Source organism: Eretmochelys imbricata, chromosome 6, assembly GCF_965152235.1.
Source record: "Eretmochelys imbricata isolate rEreImb1 chromosome 6, rEreImb1.hap1, whole genome shotgun sequence".
Taxonomy (NCBI): Eukaryota; Metazoa; Chordata; order Testudines; family Cheloniidae; genus Eretmochelys; species Eretmochelys imbricata.
In genome coordinates, this window is record NC_135577.1 from 68,045,475 (window position 1) to 68,064,917 (window position 19,443).

Sequence of the window (19,443 nt, forward strand, 5' to 3'; positions counted from 1 at the left end):
AAAACTCAAACCCTATACCACTTTACCTAGTCAAGTGATTCATTTCAGGTTATGTTGATTGGTTTTTAAAGCAATTTTATTTTCATTTGTTGCTAAAAATTTTTGAAGCATTTGTAGTGGATTTAGATTTTATTAAAGATTATTTTTATGAGTTTGACCCAGATGAGACGGTGCCCTTTTATTATGGATTCCTTGCCACTCTTTTCTTTTTCTTTGATATTTTGTATCACTGTTGCCATCACGGCTTTGTATCATTGTTGATGTTCAGGTCTTTCTGAGTGCACCCCATCTCATGTTTGGTCTTTTGCCCTTATCTGTCTTGGGGTGGAATCTTGCGATGGTTAGACTGGGACTTAGTACGCTATATCAACCTCTTATTGCCCAGCAGGTCCAAGTGCATTTCTTCCCTTCAGGAACCTGTGATCAGTAATATTGACCAAGAGCCTTCTTAAAACCAAGTATTTTTATTTAGTAGCTTGAACAAAGCGTTAGGCCTGGTCTGCACTACATAGTTAGGTTGGGTCTGTGGGGAGAAGAGGCTGTGCAGGCACAGCTCCAATCCAGCTGTAGAAACCTCTACATCTATGAGTAGACTGCCTGGGGGCATGTAGGGGAAGGGCTACAAGAGGGACCAGCCTCGGTACTACGTGAAAGCCAAAGACTTGAACCAAAAGGCAGGGGAGGCCAGCAATCGGTCTGGTGCAGAGCTACAGACCTGCCACTTTTACAAAGAGCTTCGTGCCATAAGCAGAGACCCCACCACCACCTCCAACAGCCCTGTGGATGCTTAGGAGGAGCCCGAGTCACAGGCCCCTGCCATGACCAGCAAGGAGGAGGAAGTGGACAAAGAAGTGGAGGAAGAGTATGGGGGAGAGGCAGCTGGGGGGACAGGCAGCTGGGGTATCCAGCTGTGAGAGCCAGGACATGTGTTTTACTTCACCGCAGTCCAGCCAGTCCCGACAGTCGAGCACTGATGCAGAGGAAGGAACCTCTGGTAAGTACTTGGTTTGCTTTGAAATTACAGGGATGGAACCCCCAAAGTAGCAGGACAAATCTGTTGATTTACTCTTTTTACTTGTGTTAGAAGAGGTAGTGAAACAATCAAGAGAGGTAGAGTTACTATCTGCATTTCATTTCCCTCTAGAGTTAGGTGCATAGGGCTGTGTGGAGCAGTTTGTTTACATGCACCAGGAGGTCCTGTGAATCCTGAATAGAAATCTTGATTAAACTTTAGTGGGGGTAGTCTGAAATCCTTTGCCGAAGACTTTTGGGGAGGGCTGCCTTATTTCTTCCACTGCACTAGGACGCTTTCCCATGCCATTCAGCGATTACTTCAGTAAGCAAAAGAGCAAAGCCAGGCAGAGCATGCTACAGCTGCACACACCTCTCTGCCTCACTATTAAAACAGTCTTTCAAAGCCTCACTGAGCCATATAGCTCTTCATTGAGCTCTTCTTATAGCCCTTGTATCTGGCTGTTCAGATTCGGCAGACAGCTGCTCCATCTCCGCCCTCTACCCCAGCAGAAACTTCCCACCTTGGCTTCGAAGATGTTATGCAGGACGCATCAGGCCGCTATTGCCATTGGGATTTTTTTTTCCACTGAGGTCCAATCTCATAAGTAGACAATGCCAGTGAACCATCAAATGGTTAAAGCAGGAGTGGGCAAACTTTTTGGCCCAAGGGCCACATGGGGGTATAAAATGGTATGGAGGGCCGGGTAGCGAAGGCTGTGCCTCCCCAAACAGCCTGGCCCCTGCCCCCTATCTGCCCCTCCCACATTCCACCCCCTGCTCCTTGTCCCCTGACTACCCCCTCCCGAGACCCTCGCCCCAACCGCCCTCCCTCCCCCGGACCCAACTCCCCCCGCTCCCTGTCCCCTGACTGCTCCCCCCAGAACCTCTGCCCTATCCAACTGCCCCCTGTTCCCCATCCCCTGACCACCCCGCCCCCCCCCGAACCTCCGCCCCATCCAACTGCCTCCTGTCCCGTGACTGCCCCCCTGGGATCCCTTGCCCCTTATCCAATGCCCTGGTCCCAGCCCCCTTACCATGCCACTCAGAGCAGCATATCTGGCCGCCGCCCAACCGGAGCCAGATACGCTGCCCAGAGTGCTGCTGAGAGTGCTACCCGCTCAGCAGCGTGGCGCTGTGTGTGTGTGTGGGGGGGACACAGTGGGGGAGGGGCCGGGGGCTAGCCTCCTGGGTCAGGAGCTCAGGGGCCGGGCAGAATGGTCCCACGGGCCATTGTTTGCCCACCTCTGGGCTAAAGGTACATTCAGCTGTTATTCCGCACCTGTTGAGCCTGTAGTTGAAGTGTTCCTTGGTGCTGTTGAGGTGACCAGTGTACGGCTTCATGAGCCATGGGGGAAAGGGGTAGGCTGAGTCTGCCAGGATCACAATTGGCATTTCAACATCCCCAATGGTAATCTGTCAGTCGGGAAAGAAAGTCCCTGCTTGCCTCTTTCTGAACATCCCTGTGTTCTTAAATATGCTCACGTCATGCATCTTCCCTGACCAGCCGCACTGATGCTGGTAAAGCATCCCTGGTGATCCGCCAGCACTTGCATAACCATAGAAAAGTAGTCCTTTCTATTGATACACTCTGTGGCAAGGTGGTCTGGTGCTAATATAGGGATATGTGTGCCATCTGTCGCCCCACTGCAGTTCAGGAAGCCCATTGCTGCAAAACCATCCATTATGTCCTGCAGATTGCCCAGAGTCACAGTCCTCTGTAGCAGGCGCTTAATGGCCCTGTACACTTGCATCAAAACAGCCCCCGTGTATCCCAACTCCAAATTGATTTCCAGCTGACCAATAGCAATCAGCATTGCAAGTTTCCACAGTGCAATCACTACTTGCTTCTCAGCTATTAGTGCGGCTCTCATTTTGGTCTCCCTGTGCTGAAGGGCTAGGGCAAGTTCGGCATGCAAATCCAGGAATGTGGCCTTGCGTGTCCAAAAGTTCTGTAGCCTCTGCTTGTCATCCCAAACTTGCATGCCAATGCGATCCCACCAGTCAGTGCTTGTTTCTTGAGCCCAGAACCAACACTCAACCATTTGCAGCTGCTCCCTGAATGCTGCTAACAACCTTGAATTGTTTCTTTCTATATCCCACAGAAATCTAGCCTCCAGGGAATCGTCCTGTTCTTGCAGCTCTGCAAATACTGCAGGATCAGGCGGCCCATTCTTGCAAAGCTCATCACAATAGTGCAGAGCTGTGTAGGATCCATGCTTCTGTCACAGATGGTAAACAGCAAGGAGGGACGTGGGGATTTGCAGGGATTTTTGAAGAGAGGCACTAAATATTATGGGCTGAAGAACACTGCATTATGGGAATTTGAATCCATGCTCCCATTCACCCCTGCATGACTCATTTTTCCCAAGAGGCATTGCAGAAACTTCCCAAAACATCCTGTGCTGGATGGTGATGCGATTGCACAGTGGGATAGCTGCCCAGGGTGCATTGCACTCTGCATTGATACAAGCACTCCTGGTGAGGATGCGCACCGCTGACACAAGGAGGGTAGGGTGGACACGCACAAACGATGTAATAAGTGCGGGGACTGTATGCTGCCATAACGTAGGTTGACATAATTTTGTAGTGGAGAGATGACCCTTGAGGAAAAGATTTTAAAACCAGGAGCCTAGGTGCACATTAGGGTTTGTCTCCATTTAAAAAGCTACCGTGGCACAGCTAGACACTACCATTGCTGATGGGAGGGAGGGGTTCTCCTGTCCTTATAGTTAATCCACCTCGCTGAGTGGTGGTAGTTAGGTTAATGGACAAATTCTTCCAACAACCTAGCTCTGTCTATGCTGGGGGTTAGGTCTGCATAGCTGCACCTCTCAGGAGCATGGAACATTCACACCCCTGAGAGACGCAGCTATGCTACGCTAAGTTCCCAATGTAGACCAAGCCTCAGTTAGGCTACGTCTACACTAGAGACCTTACAGCGACAGAACTGTACCACTGCAGCTGCGCCTCTAAGGTCTCCCGTGTAGCTGCTCTATGCTGATGGGAGAGAGCTCTCCTGTTGGCATAATTCAACCATCACCAGCGAGCGGCGGTAGCAGTGTCAGTGGGAGAGCGTCTCCCGCTGACATAGCACTGTCCACACCAGCATTTCTGTCAGTGAAACTTGTCACTCAGGAGGGTGTATTTTTCATAAAACCTCCCCCCCACCTTCATAAAAGTTTTACTGACAAAAGTACTAGTGTAGACATAGCCTTAGTGCAGTGGTCTCCAAACTTTTTATGCCCAAGATCACTTTTTGAATCTAAGGGCAACCCAGGATCTGCCCCGCCCTGTCCCCAAAGCCTTGCCCCGGTCACTCCATATCCCTGCCCCCCTCACTCACTCTCACAGGGCTGGGGTAGGGAGTTGGGGTTCAGGAGGGGGTGCGGGCTCTGGGCTGGGGTCGAGAAGTTCGCAGTGTGGGAGGTGGCTCTGGGTTGAGCCTGGGAGTTGGGGTTCAGGAGAGGGTTTGGGGTGCAAGCTCTAGGAGGGAGTTTGGGTGCAGAAGGGGGCTCCAGGCTGGGGCCGTGTGTTGGGATGCAGGACAGGGTACAGGGTGCTGGCTCTGGGAGGGGGGTCAGGACAGCGGGTTGGGGTGCAGGAGAGCGTGCTGGCTCTGGGAGGGGGATCAGGGCTGGAGCAGAGTGTTGCGGTTCAGGAGGGGGCACAGGGTGCTGGCTCTGGGAGGGGGCAGGGTGTTGGGGTGCTGGAGGGGTATGGGATGCTGGTTCTAGGAAGGGATTGGGGGTTGGGGTGCAGGAATGCACTTGGGGTGCTGGCTCTGGGAGGAGGTACAGAAGGGGGTATGGGGTGCTGGCTCTGGGAGGGGGATCAGGGCTGGAGTAGAGTGTTGGGGTGCAGGAATGGGTTTGGGGTGCTTGCTCTGGGAGGGGGCTCCAGGAAGGGGCTGGGGGTTGGGGTGCTGGCTCTGGGAGGGGGCTCAGGGATGGGGGTTTGGGTGCGGCCTCCCGCTGGGCAGCACTTACCTCTGACGGCTCCCAGTCAGCAGTGGGCGCAGCGAGGCTAAGGCAGCTTTCCGGCAACCCGGGCCCACACCGCTCCCGGAAGGGGCCAGTGCGCCCCTTGGGGCAGGGAGCATGTGGCTCCACACACTGGGAGATCCTCTAGGATCGACCAGTCAGTAGTGATCGACTGGTTGTTGACTTCTACCTTAGATGGACTTACCACTTATGTTACTAGAGCAGGCTGGAGCCATTAGAGCTGATCACTCTGGCATTGTCTCTTAATGCCCATTAAGTGGAAGTCATTATTAGAAAGAGTTTCCTGTCTCTTTCCTGAGGTGGATAGACTCTGCTACCCAGACAGACCTCTAGGGAGAAATATCAATTTCCATGTATGGTATGGAAACACTCAGCTAGTGAGAGATCCAGATACAATATTATTTATTAAACAGCACCCCCACGTTTGTCACTTGGTTTTCTCTAAAACTCGCACTGAATTATTTTCCTGTGTCCTGGCTTTTACAGTCGTGTTTTCTGCTTCACGTACTTAGCTGTTGGGTGGGGAAGTGGGAGGGGAGGGGGAGAGATTCATTCATATGTATCTTATTGTTTTTACATTAGAGCTTGCATAGTTTTTAAGTAATAACTGGGGCTATCACGTATATTATGCATGGCACGTTTGAATAAATTTGCCCAAGTGATATCCATTAGTGGGTGTGAATATGCCTTAATACTTGAAGGCCTGCTGAAGGTTTTTGTGCTTAGTAATTGAATGGAAGTATTGTTCTGTGTAACTCCAGGCAACTGCCAGAGCATTAAAGATACTAAATGCTATACGTCAAACTTCAGTTTTTCAAATGTCAAGATTTAAAACTATAAACTTGTACCCAGAAGCTGAGAGATCTCCAACCTGAGAATGAGTGAGCCAAGAGAGAAGAATCCTGCATCTGGTTTACCATTACTTGGCTGTGGGGTATGGTGTGAGGTAATGAGGCTAAGGAAAGTTATAGGAGGATGTTCTGCAGTCTAATTAAAAATAGAAGTATATCGTTTACATTTTGAACAAATGTGCAATGAATGTTTGCATAATTGCTCAAGGTGGGATAAAGAATTTATCTTCTTTCTCAATAATTTATAGAATCCTAAACTTGGCACTTCTTTTGTTTACTCTCATGGCTGACTAACTTTTCTGATAATTTTTTATTTTTGTGCTGGGAAATCCCCATCGGGTAGATTTTCATGAAAATGTAGCATGGTTGTACATCACCAAAGAGAAGAAGGGGAAATGGTTATCCTTGATCTACATGAGTTATGAATTTTTTTTTTAAAAAGAGTTGGTGAATATGGAATCTTAACACATCTGCTTTTCCTTGCAGTGTCTCAAGAGGAAAGTTCTGTTTTGTGTAGCAATAATTGGTTTACACAGAGCTGTCCCAATGACAGAGCTGTCTGCACACCTACCTCAGTTCCAGCATGGGCAGCTGACAGAAAACTTCCCTGACAACCACCTGAGCAATGCTGTAAGTAAGAAACTACTTCATCAGGCAGTCAGCTTGCAAACACCTAGAAGATAATAAGGTGATAAGTAACAGTTAACATGGATTTGTCAAGAGCAAATTGTGTCAAACCAACCTAATAGCTTTCTTTGACAGGATAACAAACCTTGGGTATAGGAGGAAATCAGTAGATGTAGTATATCTTGACTGTAGTAAGGCTTTTGCTACTGTCTCACATGTCCTTATCATAAACAAACTAGGGAAATACAACCTAGATGGAGCTACTATAAGGTAGGTGCATAACTGGTTGGAAAACCGTTCCCAGAGAGTAGTTATCAGTGGTTCACAGTCATGCTGGAAGGGCATAATGAGTGGGGTCCCCCAGGGATCAGTTCTGGATCCAGTTCTGTTCAATATTTTCGTCAGTGATTTAGATAATGGCAGAGAGTACACTTATAAAGTTTGTGGACGATACCAAGCTGGGAGGGGTTGCAGGTGCTTTGGAGGATAGGATTAAAATTCAGAATGATCTGGAGAAATGGTCTGAAGTAAATAGGCTGAAATTCAATAAGGACAAATGCAAAGTACTCCACTTAGGAAGGAACAATGAGTTACACACATGCAAAATGGGAAGTGACTGCCTAGGAAGGAGTACTGCAGAAAGGGATCTGGGGGCCATAGCGGATCACAAGCTACATATGAGTCAACAGTGTAACACTGTTGCAAAAAAAAACAAAAAAACCATCACTCTGGGGTATATTAGCAGGAGTGTTGTAAGCAAGACACAAAAAAATTCTTCCATTCTACTCCGCACTGATTAGGCCTCAGCTGGAGTATTGCATCCAGTTCTGGGTGCCCCATTATGTGGACAAACTGGAGAAAATCCAGAGAACAGCAGCAAAAATGAATAAAGGTTTAGAAAACATGACTTGTGAGGAAAGATTGAAAAAAAATGTTTGTTTAGTCTGGAAGAGAGGACTGAGTGGGGACATAAGTTTTCAAGTACATATAAGGTTATTACAAGGAGGAGGGTGAAAAATTGTTCTCATTAACTTCTGAGGATGAGCAAGAAGCAATTGGCTTAAATTTCAGCAGGGGAGATTTAGGTTGGTTATTAGGGAAAACTTCCTGTTAGGGTGCTTAAGCACTGGAACAAATTGCCTAGGGAGGTTGGGGAATCTCTGTCATTGGAGGTTTTTAAGAGCAGGTGAGACAAACACCTGTCAGGGATGGTCTAGTTATGGAAAGGTCTGTTAGGGAAAGGGTGTTATAAAATTTGAGGACTGCTGATCTAAACTAAATCCCTTTTTGTAGGGAGGAAAAATTGATATACTCACGCCACAAGTTTGTTTGTTCCGCATGGGAATTGTCTTTTTAATTTTAAAAATGTGAGAATTATCCGAGTTTTTAAAAACTCATGTCAGTTTTCTTGCTTGTAAAACTGTGGAAATGCAATGCCAGACCAATTTGTAGAGTTTTTTCCAGCTTTAATAATGGTAGAAATTGCTCAGTGTAGTGTAGTGAATGTGAACCGCATGAAGATTGGTTTCAGAATAATTTTCATGGGGCTTTCATGCAACAAGTGTCATAAATGTCACATTATCACCATCTTCAATAACTGTGTAAGAAGTTACAATTGTTACAAACTTTGCGCTAACATCTGCTTTCAGATGCTCATGCCTCGACAGTATCTCCACTCAAGGAAAAAAAATAGGCCCTTCAATTTGTGTAATTTCAGTTTATGTAGAAGACACATCCATGCTGTTGGACAAAAGCAACATCAATTTTAACAACTTGTCTTGTTTTAGAGTTCCTAATATTGCTTTATATTAGCGTTGTGGATTAATCGCAGTTCACTCACTCAGTTAACTCAAAAAAATTAATCACGTTTAAAAAATTTAATCACAATTAATCACACTCTTAAACAATAGAATACCAGTTGAAATTTATTAACTATTTTTGGATGCTTTTCTACATTTTCAAATATATTGATTTAAATTACAATACAGAATACAAAGCGTACAGTGCTCACTTTATATTTTTATTACAGATATTTTCACTGTAAAATGATAAAAGAAATAGTATTTTTCTGTTCACCTGATACAAGTACCATAATGCAATCTCTTTATTGTGAAAGTGCAATTTACAAGTGTAGATTTTTTTTGTTACATAAGTGAATTAAAAAACAAAACAAATGTAAAACTGTAGAGCCTACAAGTCTACTCAGTCCTGCTCCTTATTCAGCCAGTCGCTAACACAAACAAGCAGGGTGGATAAAAATCAATGACTTTTTTTTAAAAAAAATTTTTAAAAATTGGATTTTTATTATTTAAATTGGATTTTTTTGATAAAATGCTTTTTGAGGAAAAAACCTATCTAAAGATAGCTTTAATTAAGATACATTACAGCTCAAAGATATCTCATCATGGAATAGGGATTATAAATTCTAATTCTATAGTATGAGACAATATATTCATGTAATGTTTAAGAAAAGTTTTGTAAATGAGTTCCAGTAGTTCATGGATTAGGGACCCAATTTTACGGAGTTGCAGGGGCTTCTGTATAGATTATTTAGGTTAATCTTTCTATCTACGAAATGGAACTCAGTGCTCAGTCTAGAAGATACCATCAGAGATGCTTAGTTTTGCAGTTCTCAAACTGTGGATACTTAGTTTTGCAGAGATAACATGCTTGTTAACAGCAAAAATGTTTTAAAATAACTAATATATAGAGGTGAGAAATAACAGACCTCAACCCAATTGTCCCTCTGAATATTTGTGTACACAGAGTCAATCCCTTACCTCTCTCTAAAAGTGCAAAGTTTCAAAAAGTTCAATGAATAGAAGATTGTTGGGGACGGAATTAATCTGGAGGAGGAGGAGGTCTGGAGATAAATGTGAGAAGGGAGGGACAGACAGTAGAAACATAAGTGAAACTGTCTGAGCAGCATATTCCAGAAGTCTTGAGGTCTTTCTGAGTGTATCCGTCATTGATTTGAGACCTACCATACCATTCTCTCACGAGAAGGGAAAACCTATAATGGCGGCAGGCCGTAAAGGAGACCCAGTTTGGGAGTAAGAACCATTCAAGAAATATATGTTTGCTGATGATGTTTTAAAGAAGTGAACTGGTAGAAGTCACTTAAGCACTTGGATTCAGAGACTGTTGAAGTGATAATCTCACTTTTAACAGCAGTAGCTTCTTCTGCTGGTGTAGAAAGAATATTTTCTTCCTTTGGACTATTTCATTCCAAATTGAGAAACCGTTTGGGACTTGAAAAAGCAGGAAAGCTTGTTTTTCTTTTCCAGATTATGAACAAATGGGAAAATGAAGGTGAAGACGACTGAGTTAGCTGCAGAAGCCAATATTTTAAGTTTCTCATGTTGACCTGGCTGACATAGTCCATTTAATTTTTGGTTTATGTTTAAAAAAAATTCATTTAACTATTTTAGTTTAAAAACAATTTTAACAAAAACAAACCTGATTTAAAAAACTTGAATGTTTAACTAAATTCAAAAATTCATATGCTTGTTTTGTTAAAATATTATATGTTCGCTGTTGAAGAAAATAATCCGGAATACATAACGTTATTTTAGTTAAAACAATTTAAATGTCTGTCTGGTGATGTTCTCCTCCTAATACAGCATGACAAGAAAATCCTCCAAATATTAATAATTAACCTGTAGAATTGGAGATAGTTCACCTCCCAATGACTTCATAAATGTCTGCTTCAATTACCTTTGGTAAATGAAATAACCAAACAATCATTCGTTTTCTGATATAGCTATAACACTAATCTGAAAAGTTTTCAGAATAAATCACTTCAAAAATGTATAGTGTATATCTTCTACAAATGAAACCTACATCTATCTCTTGAGTTGTGAAGAATATGTATTAAGGTTATAACAACAAACAAGAATGCACTTTTAAGTAGAAATCCATGATTAAATTGAGTCTTCCTGACTAGTGATCTAAATCAAATTCACCTTGCAGACAAGTTTGTTTACATTTACAGGAGATAATGCTGCCAGCTTCTTATTTACAAAGTCACCTGAAAGTGTGAGCAGCCATTTGTATGGCACTTTTGTAGCCAGCATAGCAACGTTTACGTGCTAGATATGCTAAACATTTGTATGGCACTTCATGCTTTGGCTACCATTCCAGGGGACATGCTTCCATGCTGATGACGCTCATTTAAAAAAAAAAAAAAAAAAAGCGTTCATTAAATTTTGACTGAACTCATTGGGGATGAATAGACATTGGGGATGAATAGTATGTCTTCTGTTCTGTTTTACCCTTATTCTGGCATGTATTTCATATTATAGCAGTCTTGGATGATGACCCCAGCACATATTGTTCATTTTAAGAACACTTTCACTTCAGATTTGACAAAACGCAAAGAAGGTACCGATGTGAGATTTCTAAAGATAGCTACAGCACTCAATCCAAGGTTTAAGAATCTGAAACTCCTTCCAAAATCTGAGAGGGACAAGGTGTGGAGTATGCTTTCAGAAATCTTAAAAGAGCAACACTTTGATGTGGAAACTACAGAACCTGAGACATCAAAAAAGAAAATCAACCTTCTGCAGGTGGTATCTGACTCAGATGATGAAAGTGAACATGCGTCGGTCTGCACTGCTTTGGGTCGTTATCGAGTGGAACCCGTCTTCAGCATGGACACATGTCCTCTGGAATGGTGGTTGAAGATGAAGGGACATATGAATCTTTTGCGCATCTGGCACATAAATATCTTGCAACGCTGGCTACAACAATGCCATGAGAACGCCTGTTCTCATTTTCAGGTGACGTAAACAACAAGCGGGCAGCATTATCTCCTGCAAAATGTAACCAAACTTGTTTGTCTGAATGATTAGCTGAACAAAAGTAGGACTGAGTGAACTCGTAGGCTCTAAAGTTTTACATTGTTTTATTTTTGAATGCAGTTATTTTTTTGTACCTAATTATACATTTGTAAATTCAACTTTCATGATTAAGAGATTGCATTACAGTACTTGTATGAGGTGAATTGAAAAATACTAATTTTTTTTTTTACAGCACAAATATTTCATCAAAAATAAATATACGGTGAGCACTGTAGACTTTGTATTCTGTGTTGTAATTGAAATCAATATATTTGAAAATATAGAAAAATCCAAAAATATTTAAATAAATGGTATTCTATTATTGTTTAACAGAGCGATTAATCATGATTAATTTTTTTTAATTGCTTGACAGCCCTACTTTATATACTTCCATTCTATCCACAGTTTTCATGCAGTGTATTGTAAATGCTGTTGTTTAGGTCCTTGCTGCTGAAACTATATGACAGTCAATAGTACAGTGTATATTCCCCACTCCACAGCCTCCTTGGCGTAGCATACAGAACACGTGGCAAATAGATGCTTATGGAAATGGGATTACTTATCTTGCAGAATGACAACAGCGAGAGGCGACGCCATGATAATAGCGAGCGAAGGCGCAATGACAACCCTGAATCAGAGACTAATGGGCAGCCACAGAATAGCATGCAGCAAGTGGTGGAACAGGACGAAGAAGATGAGGAGTTGACATTGAAATATGGGGCAAAGCATGTGATTATGCTCTTTGCACCTGTCACACTTTGCATGGTGGTAGTTGTTGCAACCATCAAGTCTGTCAGCTTTTATACACGCAAGGATGGACAGCTGTATGTATCAAATCTTCTAATTTTTTTTTTTATTGTCTTTGTTGGTTTGGATCTGCTGGGGATCCTTTCCTTTACTATGTGTCTGCGCATCTTCAAGTGCCTATGTTATACAATGAACTTTCCTCAAGCCCTGGTTTGATGCTGGTCCTTCTGGAGTCCAGCAGCCCTACTTTCAACATTGTTCCCAGCTCCTGTCAGCCTGGAGACTGATCCAGACTGGTTTTTCCTATCAGATCAACCCAATTTTTCTTGTGCTTGCATAAGTTAAAGGACTTACCACGATGAAACCGGAAGTTTCTCTTTGCAGCTTTGCCAATAATTTCAAGTCTCCCTTGTAGAAGCATCTCTCTCAAGATAATTTGTTCACCATTGCTTTCGTCTGAATCTTGGCCTTTAACTGAATAGTTTGTGCCTCTTGTGTGATGTTTACGTGATATGGACTTAATTCTGAGCACAGGCCATGAAAGTTGCACTCCATTAAAAATTAAAGCTTCCTTAGTGGTGAAAAATGAGAGCTTAAAGAACATCAATATGTATGCAGGGTTCGGGTTTGTTTATGTTGCTTGTTGACAAAGAAATAAATACGTTAGCAAGAGCTGTCAAGAAATTTTCCAACTAAATTTTTCAATTTCAACAGATCTGCATTGTCCAATGGAGAAACATTTTGTGGAAACATGTTGAATTTAACAAAAATGCATTTTTGGAGGAAAAAAACTGACACACAACTTTTTGATAATGTCAGAACATGTTTGGTTTGTGGCTTCAAAATAGATATTGCAAAAAAATTCAATTTTTTAAAATGTTAAGATCAGAATGAAACATTGATCTGAAATTACTGTTTTTGAATTACATTGATTTAGGAAGTCTTAAAATTTTGGTTTTATTCTGTTTTTGGAACAGGTGTTTTTTAAACTCGTGGAATTTCCCACAGAACAGAAAATCTAATTCCTCCCCTGCACTACTCATTTTTATCTTCAGGTTGCGTTTTATTGAATATCCACTAGATGGTGTATGTACAAAGGCTCAAATGTATTTAGTGTGACCTAATTCACATTTACTTGCATGCTATAAATCAGAAGTTCTGAAACTTCATTGCATGCGACCCCCTTCTGACAACAAAAATTACTACGCGACCCAAGGAGTTGGGACTGAAACCTGAGCCTACCCGAACCCCACTGCCCTGGGTGGGGGGACCAAAGCTGAAGCCCAAGGGCTCAGCCCCCAGGTGGGGGGCCTGTAACCTGAGCCCTACCACACAAGTCTGAAGCCTGAGGGCTTTGGCCCCGGGTCCCAGCAAGTCTAACGCCAGCCCTGGTGATCTCATTAAAATGGGGTCACAACCCACTTTGGGGTCACAACCTACAGTTTGAGAACTGCTGCTATAAATAAAATAGTTTTTAAATGTTGGTTGCTCTCTTACTAAGCAGAAAATAACTCTCACTTTTGTAACTTTGATTTGAAAGATAAGTACTGAGATGTCAAGAGGGAAATTGGCTTTAAATATCTACATATTAATCCTGAGCTTTTATCTAGAAAACTTTTATGTGGAATATGTATTGGAATTTCATTTCTTTTTTTGGTCTGTATTGTAGTATCTACACTCCGTTCACTGAAGACACAGACACCGTGGGACAGAGAGCTCTGAACTCTATTCTCAATGCTGCCATCATGATCAGTGTCATCATTGTCATGACCATACTCCTGGTTGTGCTTTACAAATACAGGTGCTATAAGGTGAGCACAAATGTTAACCTTGGTAATTAGTTCTGTTAACCTTCTTTTATTTACTAAAATGTATTATCAGGGAAAGAGCAATCATGATTAACTAAACTGGCAGCACCAGTTGGATGTTCGCTGCTTTAGTTTTTGGAGCCTTGTTCCCCATATTGGGGGGGAATGGACAATTTATTGGATCAGATAGTACATAGTCTTTCATGGAGTAAAAGTGGACAAGGCATGATCTTGGCATTGCCAATAATAAAATGCACTTCAACAGCAATGTTTGTGTGTGACAGTATGTCACCTGAGATCAGGACTCAAAAATACATAATGGTATTATTGATGGGAGCTCAAACTTAATCTAGATGAGGGTTGCATCAACTTGCTAGAACTTACAGTCTCCATATGTCAAAGCTCCATGTTAAAGCTGTGGGTGTGGGCTACTTTTGGCCCAGTGATTGTGTTTTTTTCCTTTAATGCTTAATAAAGCAGGATGTGGAATAACAAAATGATATACTGTCTTTTTTAGTCAGACCCTTGAATATATGTGTTTTACAGTCACATAATTTGCTATCAAACTTGCCTCAAAATTTAGTTCCAGCTTCTTAGATTTTTGAGGGGAGTTTCTAACCTGCATGGATGCAATGAAAAAAAGCCTTTTGAAAATGTCACCACATTGTGATGGATGCAATGACATCTGCCTGAGTCTGCAGACACTCTGGAAAAAGATTTATGAGGTGTTAACTTCCCCATTTATCACAATGGGGTATTGAATTAATACCCCAAACAATGATGGTTTAAAATAGATATTTAAATTAATTCACTGCTGATCATTTTAGTAGAACTGGCCAACTGATGTGCTTAAACCCGCAATCCCAAACTGTCCTTTGGGCCTCTCCAGATGCCAGAAGCCTCACCTGTGCTTACCAAGCTGCCAAAACCTCTAGCTTCCCCTTGATCATTTCTACAGTGCAGTTGTGCACTGTCATTACAAAGATCTTTGGCACATCAGAAAGTGAATATGTAGACTGCATAAAACTAAATTCAATGACAAAATAAATATTGGAGCTTTGGTAGTGATTGTATTTATTTTCATGCTTACTTCATGAAAAATGTTGAACTTTTTGAATTTTAATGAAGCTAACACAGTATCTCCAAGCCGCTGCACTGAAGTGCTGAAAAATCCAGGCACCCAGTTGCTGAACATAAATCTGATTTTCTGCTGGGTATGTAGAGAATCACTGTTGGTTTACATTTCAGTGAACAGAAACAAACTTTTAGCAAAAGAATATTTGACATCCCAAGTGGTGGCAGTATGCTATCTACTTTGCTCATTTGTAGTGCCTATCATTCAGGCATTATGTCTGGGAAAATGCCTTTGAGGTAGGGAAAGTATTGTCCCAATTTTCCAACTGGAGTAATTGAGGCCCAAATGTGAAGCGTCTTACATGAGGTTACAGAGCAAATCAATAGTAGAGCTGGTCGTGATTTCAGATTCTAACTCTAACCACCAGAAATCAAGCCTTCTCAGCTTGTCTGAGTAGTTTCTCTTATTCTTTCATGTATTTTTATTTTTGCCTTAATTCCCCCATATTTTTAGTCTGTCTAAGCAAATTCTTTTACTGCCAGAGCTCCAGATTTAATTCCCTGTATTTTGCAAACCGTGGCAAGTCCCTTTTATTCAGGTTTTTAGCAGGCAAGCTGACTCTGTACCAACAAATCAGTTAGGAGTCATTGTCAGGTGAGACGTGGAAATGTTTTAATCAGAAGTCTAGAAACTTGCCATGACATGTTACGAAATATTTTGGATAACACTTATCTTTCACATGTAGTGTGTTGAGAAACTTCTATGAGAAAAGGACAGGTGGTTTTGAAAATGATTTAATATTTGAAAAGCCATGTAATGTGAAGAACACACATTACTGGTGTGGAAAGTGGTGTGATACACCAAATTGTTTCAGTTAGGTATCAGTGAGGCTACTCACGGTAGTTAAGCACATGTAAGTATTGCAGGATTGGGGCGTTAGAGCAGTGGCTCTCAACCTTTCCAGACTACTATATCCCCTTCAGGAGTCTGATTTGTCCTGCATACCCCCAAGTTTCACCTCACTTAAAAACTACTTGCTTACAAAATCAGACATTAAAAATACAAAAGTGTCTCAGTGCACTATTACTGAAAAATTGCTTGCTTTCTCCTTTTTACCATATAATTATAAAATAAATCAATTGGAATATAAGTATTATACGTACATTTCAGTGTATAGTATATAGGGCAGTATAAACAAGTCATTGTATGAAATTTTAGTTTGTACTGACTTCACTAGTGCTTTTTATGTAGCCTGTTGTAAAACTAGACAAATATCTAGGTTAATTGATGTACCCCCTAGAAGACCTCTGTGTACCACTGGTTGAGAACCGCTCCCTTAGTTATGCACTTTTTGGCATTTGTTCAGTAGAGCAGATCTGCTCTTTGCTAGAATGGGACATTAGTATTCAGGCACACTGGACTGCTAGGTCTCTTCTCTTCCTAGGCAGTAGGACAGTTTTCTTTGGGGTTTTCTTATTGCTAATATGTCTTTCATTTAACCATAAAGTTATGTCATCTTGTCCATCAAAGTGACCTGAAAAGATTTTGTTTTTAAAAACAAAATCCAGTCTTTCACTCTATCAGAATATATGTGTAGCCTTACACATTATTTGTAAAGCTGATCCCCAGCTTCAGAGTTCTTCTCCTTGTAACAGTTGTTGGTGACAGAAATTTGACGTCTTCCCTGCCAACAGCATTTAAAAACCGAATGTTTAATGCAAAGGAGAAAGCTGCGCATCCTTTATTTTTTGAGACGGCTCTGTCAGATATAGAGAGAGGCTAACCTGTGAGGTTACCCAGGCTTGCCAACAAGTCTTGTTACATTGAGGTTTTTTTGTAAACTGGGATACATCATGAAGGATGGCCCAGAGGAAGAGATAGAAAGTGGAAGAGATCCTGCAGAGGACTCTGAACACACTTAAGAAAATACATTTAAAACCTATATGAAACTTGACACTCTTTTGTTTGTTAGAAGGTTGTTGCTGTTTCATGTAAGTCAAATAAATACTAGTGAAACAGAAATAATCTCTACAAGGTAAAACATTAAATTTCATAAGTTTTTATTGTTTTTAAAAATGTTTAAAATCCAATATAAACCATTTGCAAGGAGGGAAATAAGGAGGAAAAACAAAACTCCAGATCAGAAAGATTGAGTTCTCTTGGATGTATAGTTGTTTTGAATAGTAAATTCTGCTCTGAATCTGGCTTCAACACAGGTAGGATTCCTTGTGCCATTTTAACCAGTTCAAGCAAGTACTAAATTACTGCTTCTGACTTCTTTATCTATAAAGAACTTTAAACTAGTTGTGGGGTCCATGTCTTAGCTTGTGTGTGAGGTTCCTTGTCTAGAAGAAAAAAATATTTCTTTATATTTCACATTTTTCATACCTCATTGCACCTCAAAGGTACTCTTCTTAAGGCCAGAACTTGCCCAAAGTCTTTAACAGGTTGGAGTTTTTGACTTACAATTCTAGGAATCTGTTTTTCTGAAGAGATTGTCCGTTCCCCTCCTTCCGTTGTTTTTGAAAGATATCTTCTATTGCTTTTTTCCCTGGGTTTTGGATGATTTTCTTCCAGTTTGATGTAGCATTTCAGAGCTTTGTTTTTTGTAATCGGGTACTTAGGAAATCTAGCATTTTGTCATCTTGCAGCCTGTCAGTTCAGACATGATCATAGTTAGAGGGCTTTCCAAATTCTCTTCAATCTTTGTTTTTAGTCTGGGACATTAGTATGAAGGACTTGTCCCAAAGTATGCTCACTCCTTAAAACAAGGTTTGATGATATTTTCTAATGTAACTTTTTTTTGTAAAATTCATGTATGTCTTGCTAGACTTTAATCTCAAAACACGGTTGTCATCTTGATATACATGGTGATGTATTTTGCTATCAAATTGTGTGATGTGTATAGATCACACTATTAGGTGTGTTAGTATTTGCTCTTCATATGCAATAAAAAGGTGCTTACATTCGTTATTCATTCATTCCTTACGTGATGCCTTATGCTAATTCTAGTTGATTTTAATATGCTAGAATTCATAAATATAACACTTTAACATTGTACTTCATCCATAAGGTTACACATAGATTCTGCTATTGATTTGGAAACTGGGCTGTTCATTTCTTTAAATAATAGAAAAATTAATAGATGTTTTCCATGTATTTTACAATGCAGTATATTCTGCTTTGACATCAAGCCAACATTATCAAAGTGCTGTAAGTTAATATGCTAAAAATACTTTGCACTTATAGAGCACCTTTTATTCAAGGATTCCAAAGCAATTTACAATGGTTGGTTAAGTAGTGCCCCATTTTATAGATGAGTAAACTCAGGCACAGAAGTCAAGGGACTAGCCAAAAATCAATGTATCAGTATAGAGTATGGTATGGAGCCAAAGACTTCTGAATCTCATTCCCTTGCTCTAACCACAAGATATTAATATGGCTGGGGGCTGTGAGTGGTACTCTGAAAACTGGCTCAGATATTACTATATCTTCTGCTTATGAAATTGAACCTTAAAAAGGCATTTTTGATAAAGATGTAATTAACTTTAAAATGTCCAGTTTGAAATGGAGATGTTTATTGTTGTGTCTTTCTCTTTCAGGTGATCCATGGCTGGCTTATCATTTCTTCTCTATTGCTGCTTTTCTTTTTCTCATTCATCTACTTGGGGTAAGTCTACAAGAGTTTCAACTTCAGAATTTGCCTTCCAGCCAATCTTTGTCTCTTCACCATAAGCATACATAAACAGTTGTCCTCATGTCACCGTGGTAATTGGTAAGGGTCAGCCATGCAAAGGGTATTTATTTGGGAACAGTCTCAAAGACTTAATCTACTGAAAGGAATCTGTTCTGTCACCGATACACACTTCTATTATATCTAATGAAAGTTATGCGCTTGCATCTACAGCAGAATAGACCTGTGTTTCAAGGCTTTGTACTTGTCTTGTAAGTCAAATCCTGAAGCAGCACTTCACCACCTCATCAGGAATGGCCGTTCAGCAAGCTCAAGCACTGATTTTTCACAGGCCAGTGGAAGTTACCTATGACTTGGAGAAAATACACTTGTTCCCTGCGAAGTAGTTTTTCCATTCATTGTATTCAGTAATCTCTCATATCTGATTGAGAAACATAGCTCCATCCTCAAAGGGAGATTTTTACTTTCTAGGAACGGTGGGCAGCTATAATGGTGATGCAGACCCCAAACACTCTGTTACAGTCAGCATGCATTTCTTACCCCTGAGTTAGCACTATGATTTCATCTAATAGGACAAAAATGAATGAAGAACCCCAGGCTTATATTCCTGGAGAGCCGTCATAACTTTAAATTTCTTAGATATATTTATTTCACAGAATATTTTGTTCTCTTTAGTTTAAAAAAATCAGTTCATTAGGGCCCAGGACAATGTCTGATCAGCTGAAGCATTCACACTACATCCTCCTTCCCTTGCATGGTTGACACAGTGGTGCTATGTGTCTAGT

General features: G+C 41.2%; 1 protein-coding gene across 4 annotated transcripts in view; it reads left to right on the plus strand.

Moving 5' to 3' along the window:
- PSEN1 (presenilin 1) overlaps window positions 1-19,443 on the plus strand; it is a 54,113-nt gene that overhangs the window by 6,509 nt on the left and 28,161 nt on the right. For 3 of the 4 annotated variants that reach the window (XM_077818764.1, XM_077818765.1, XM_077818767.1), the window contains exons 2-5: window positions 6,353-6,496; window positions 11,905-12,158; window positions 13,751-13,892; window positions 18,567-18,634. In XM_077818764.1, coding sequence (XP_077674890.1) covers window positions 6,413-6,496; window positions 11,905-12,158; window positions 13,751-13,892; window positions 18,567-18,634 — 548 coding nt within the window. In that variant the 5' untranslated portion in view covers window positions 6,353-6,412. Of the gene's footprint in view, window positions 1-543; window positions 995-6,352; window positions 6,497-11,904; window positions 12,159-13,750; window positions 13,893-18,566; window positions 18,635-19,443 lie in introns of those variants that run through there. The other variant, XM_077818763.1, reaches the window with a different exon arrangement.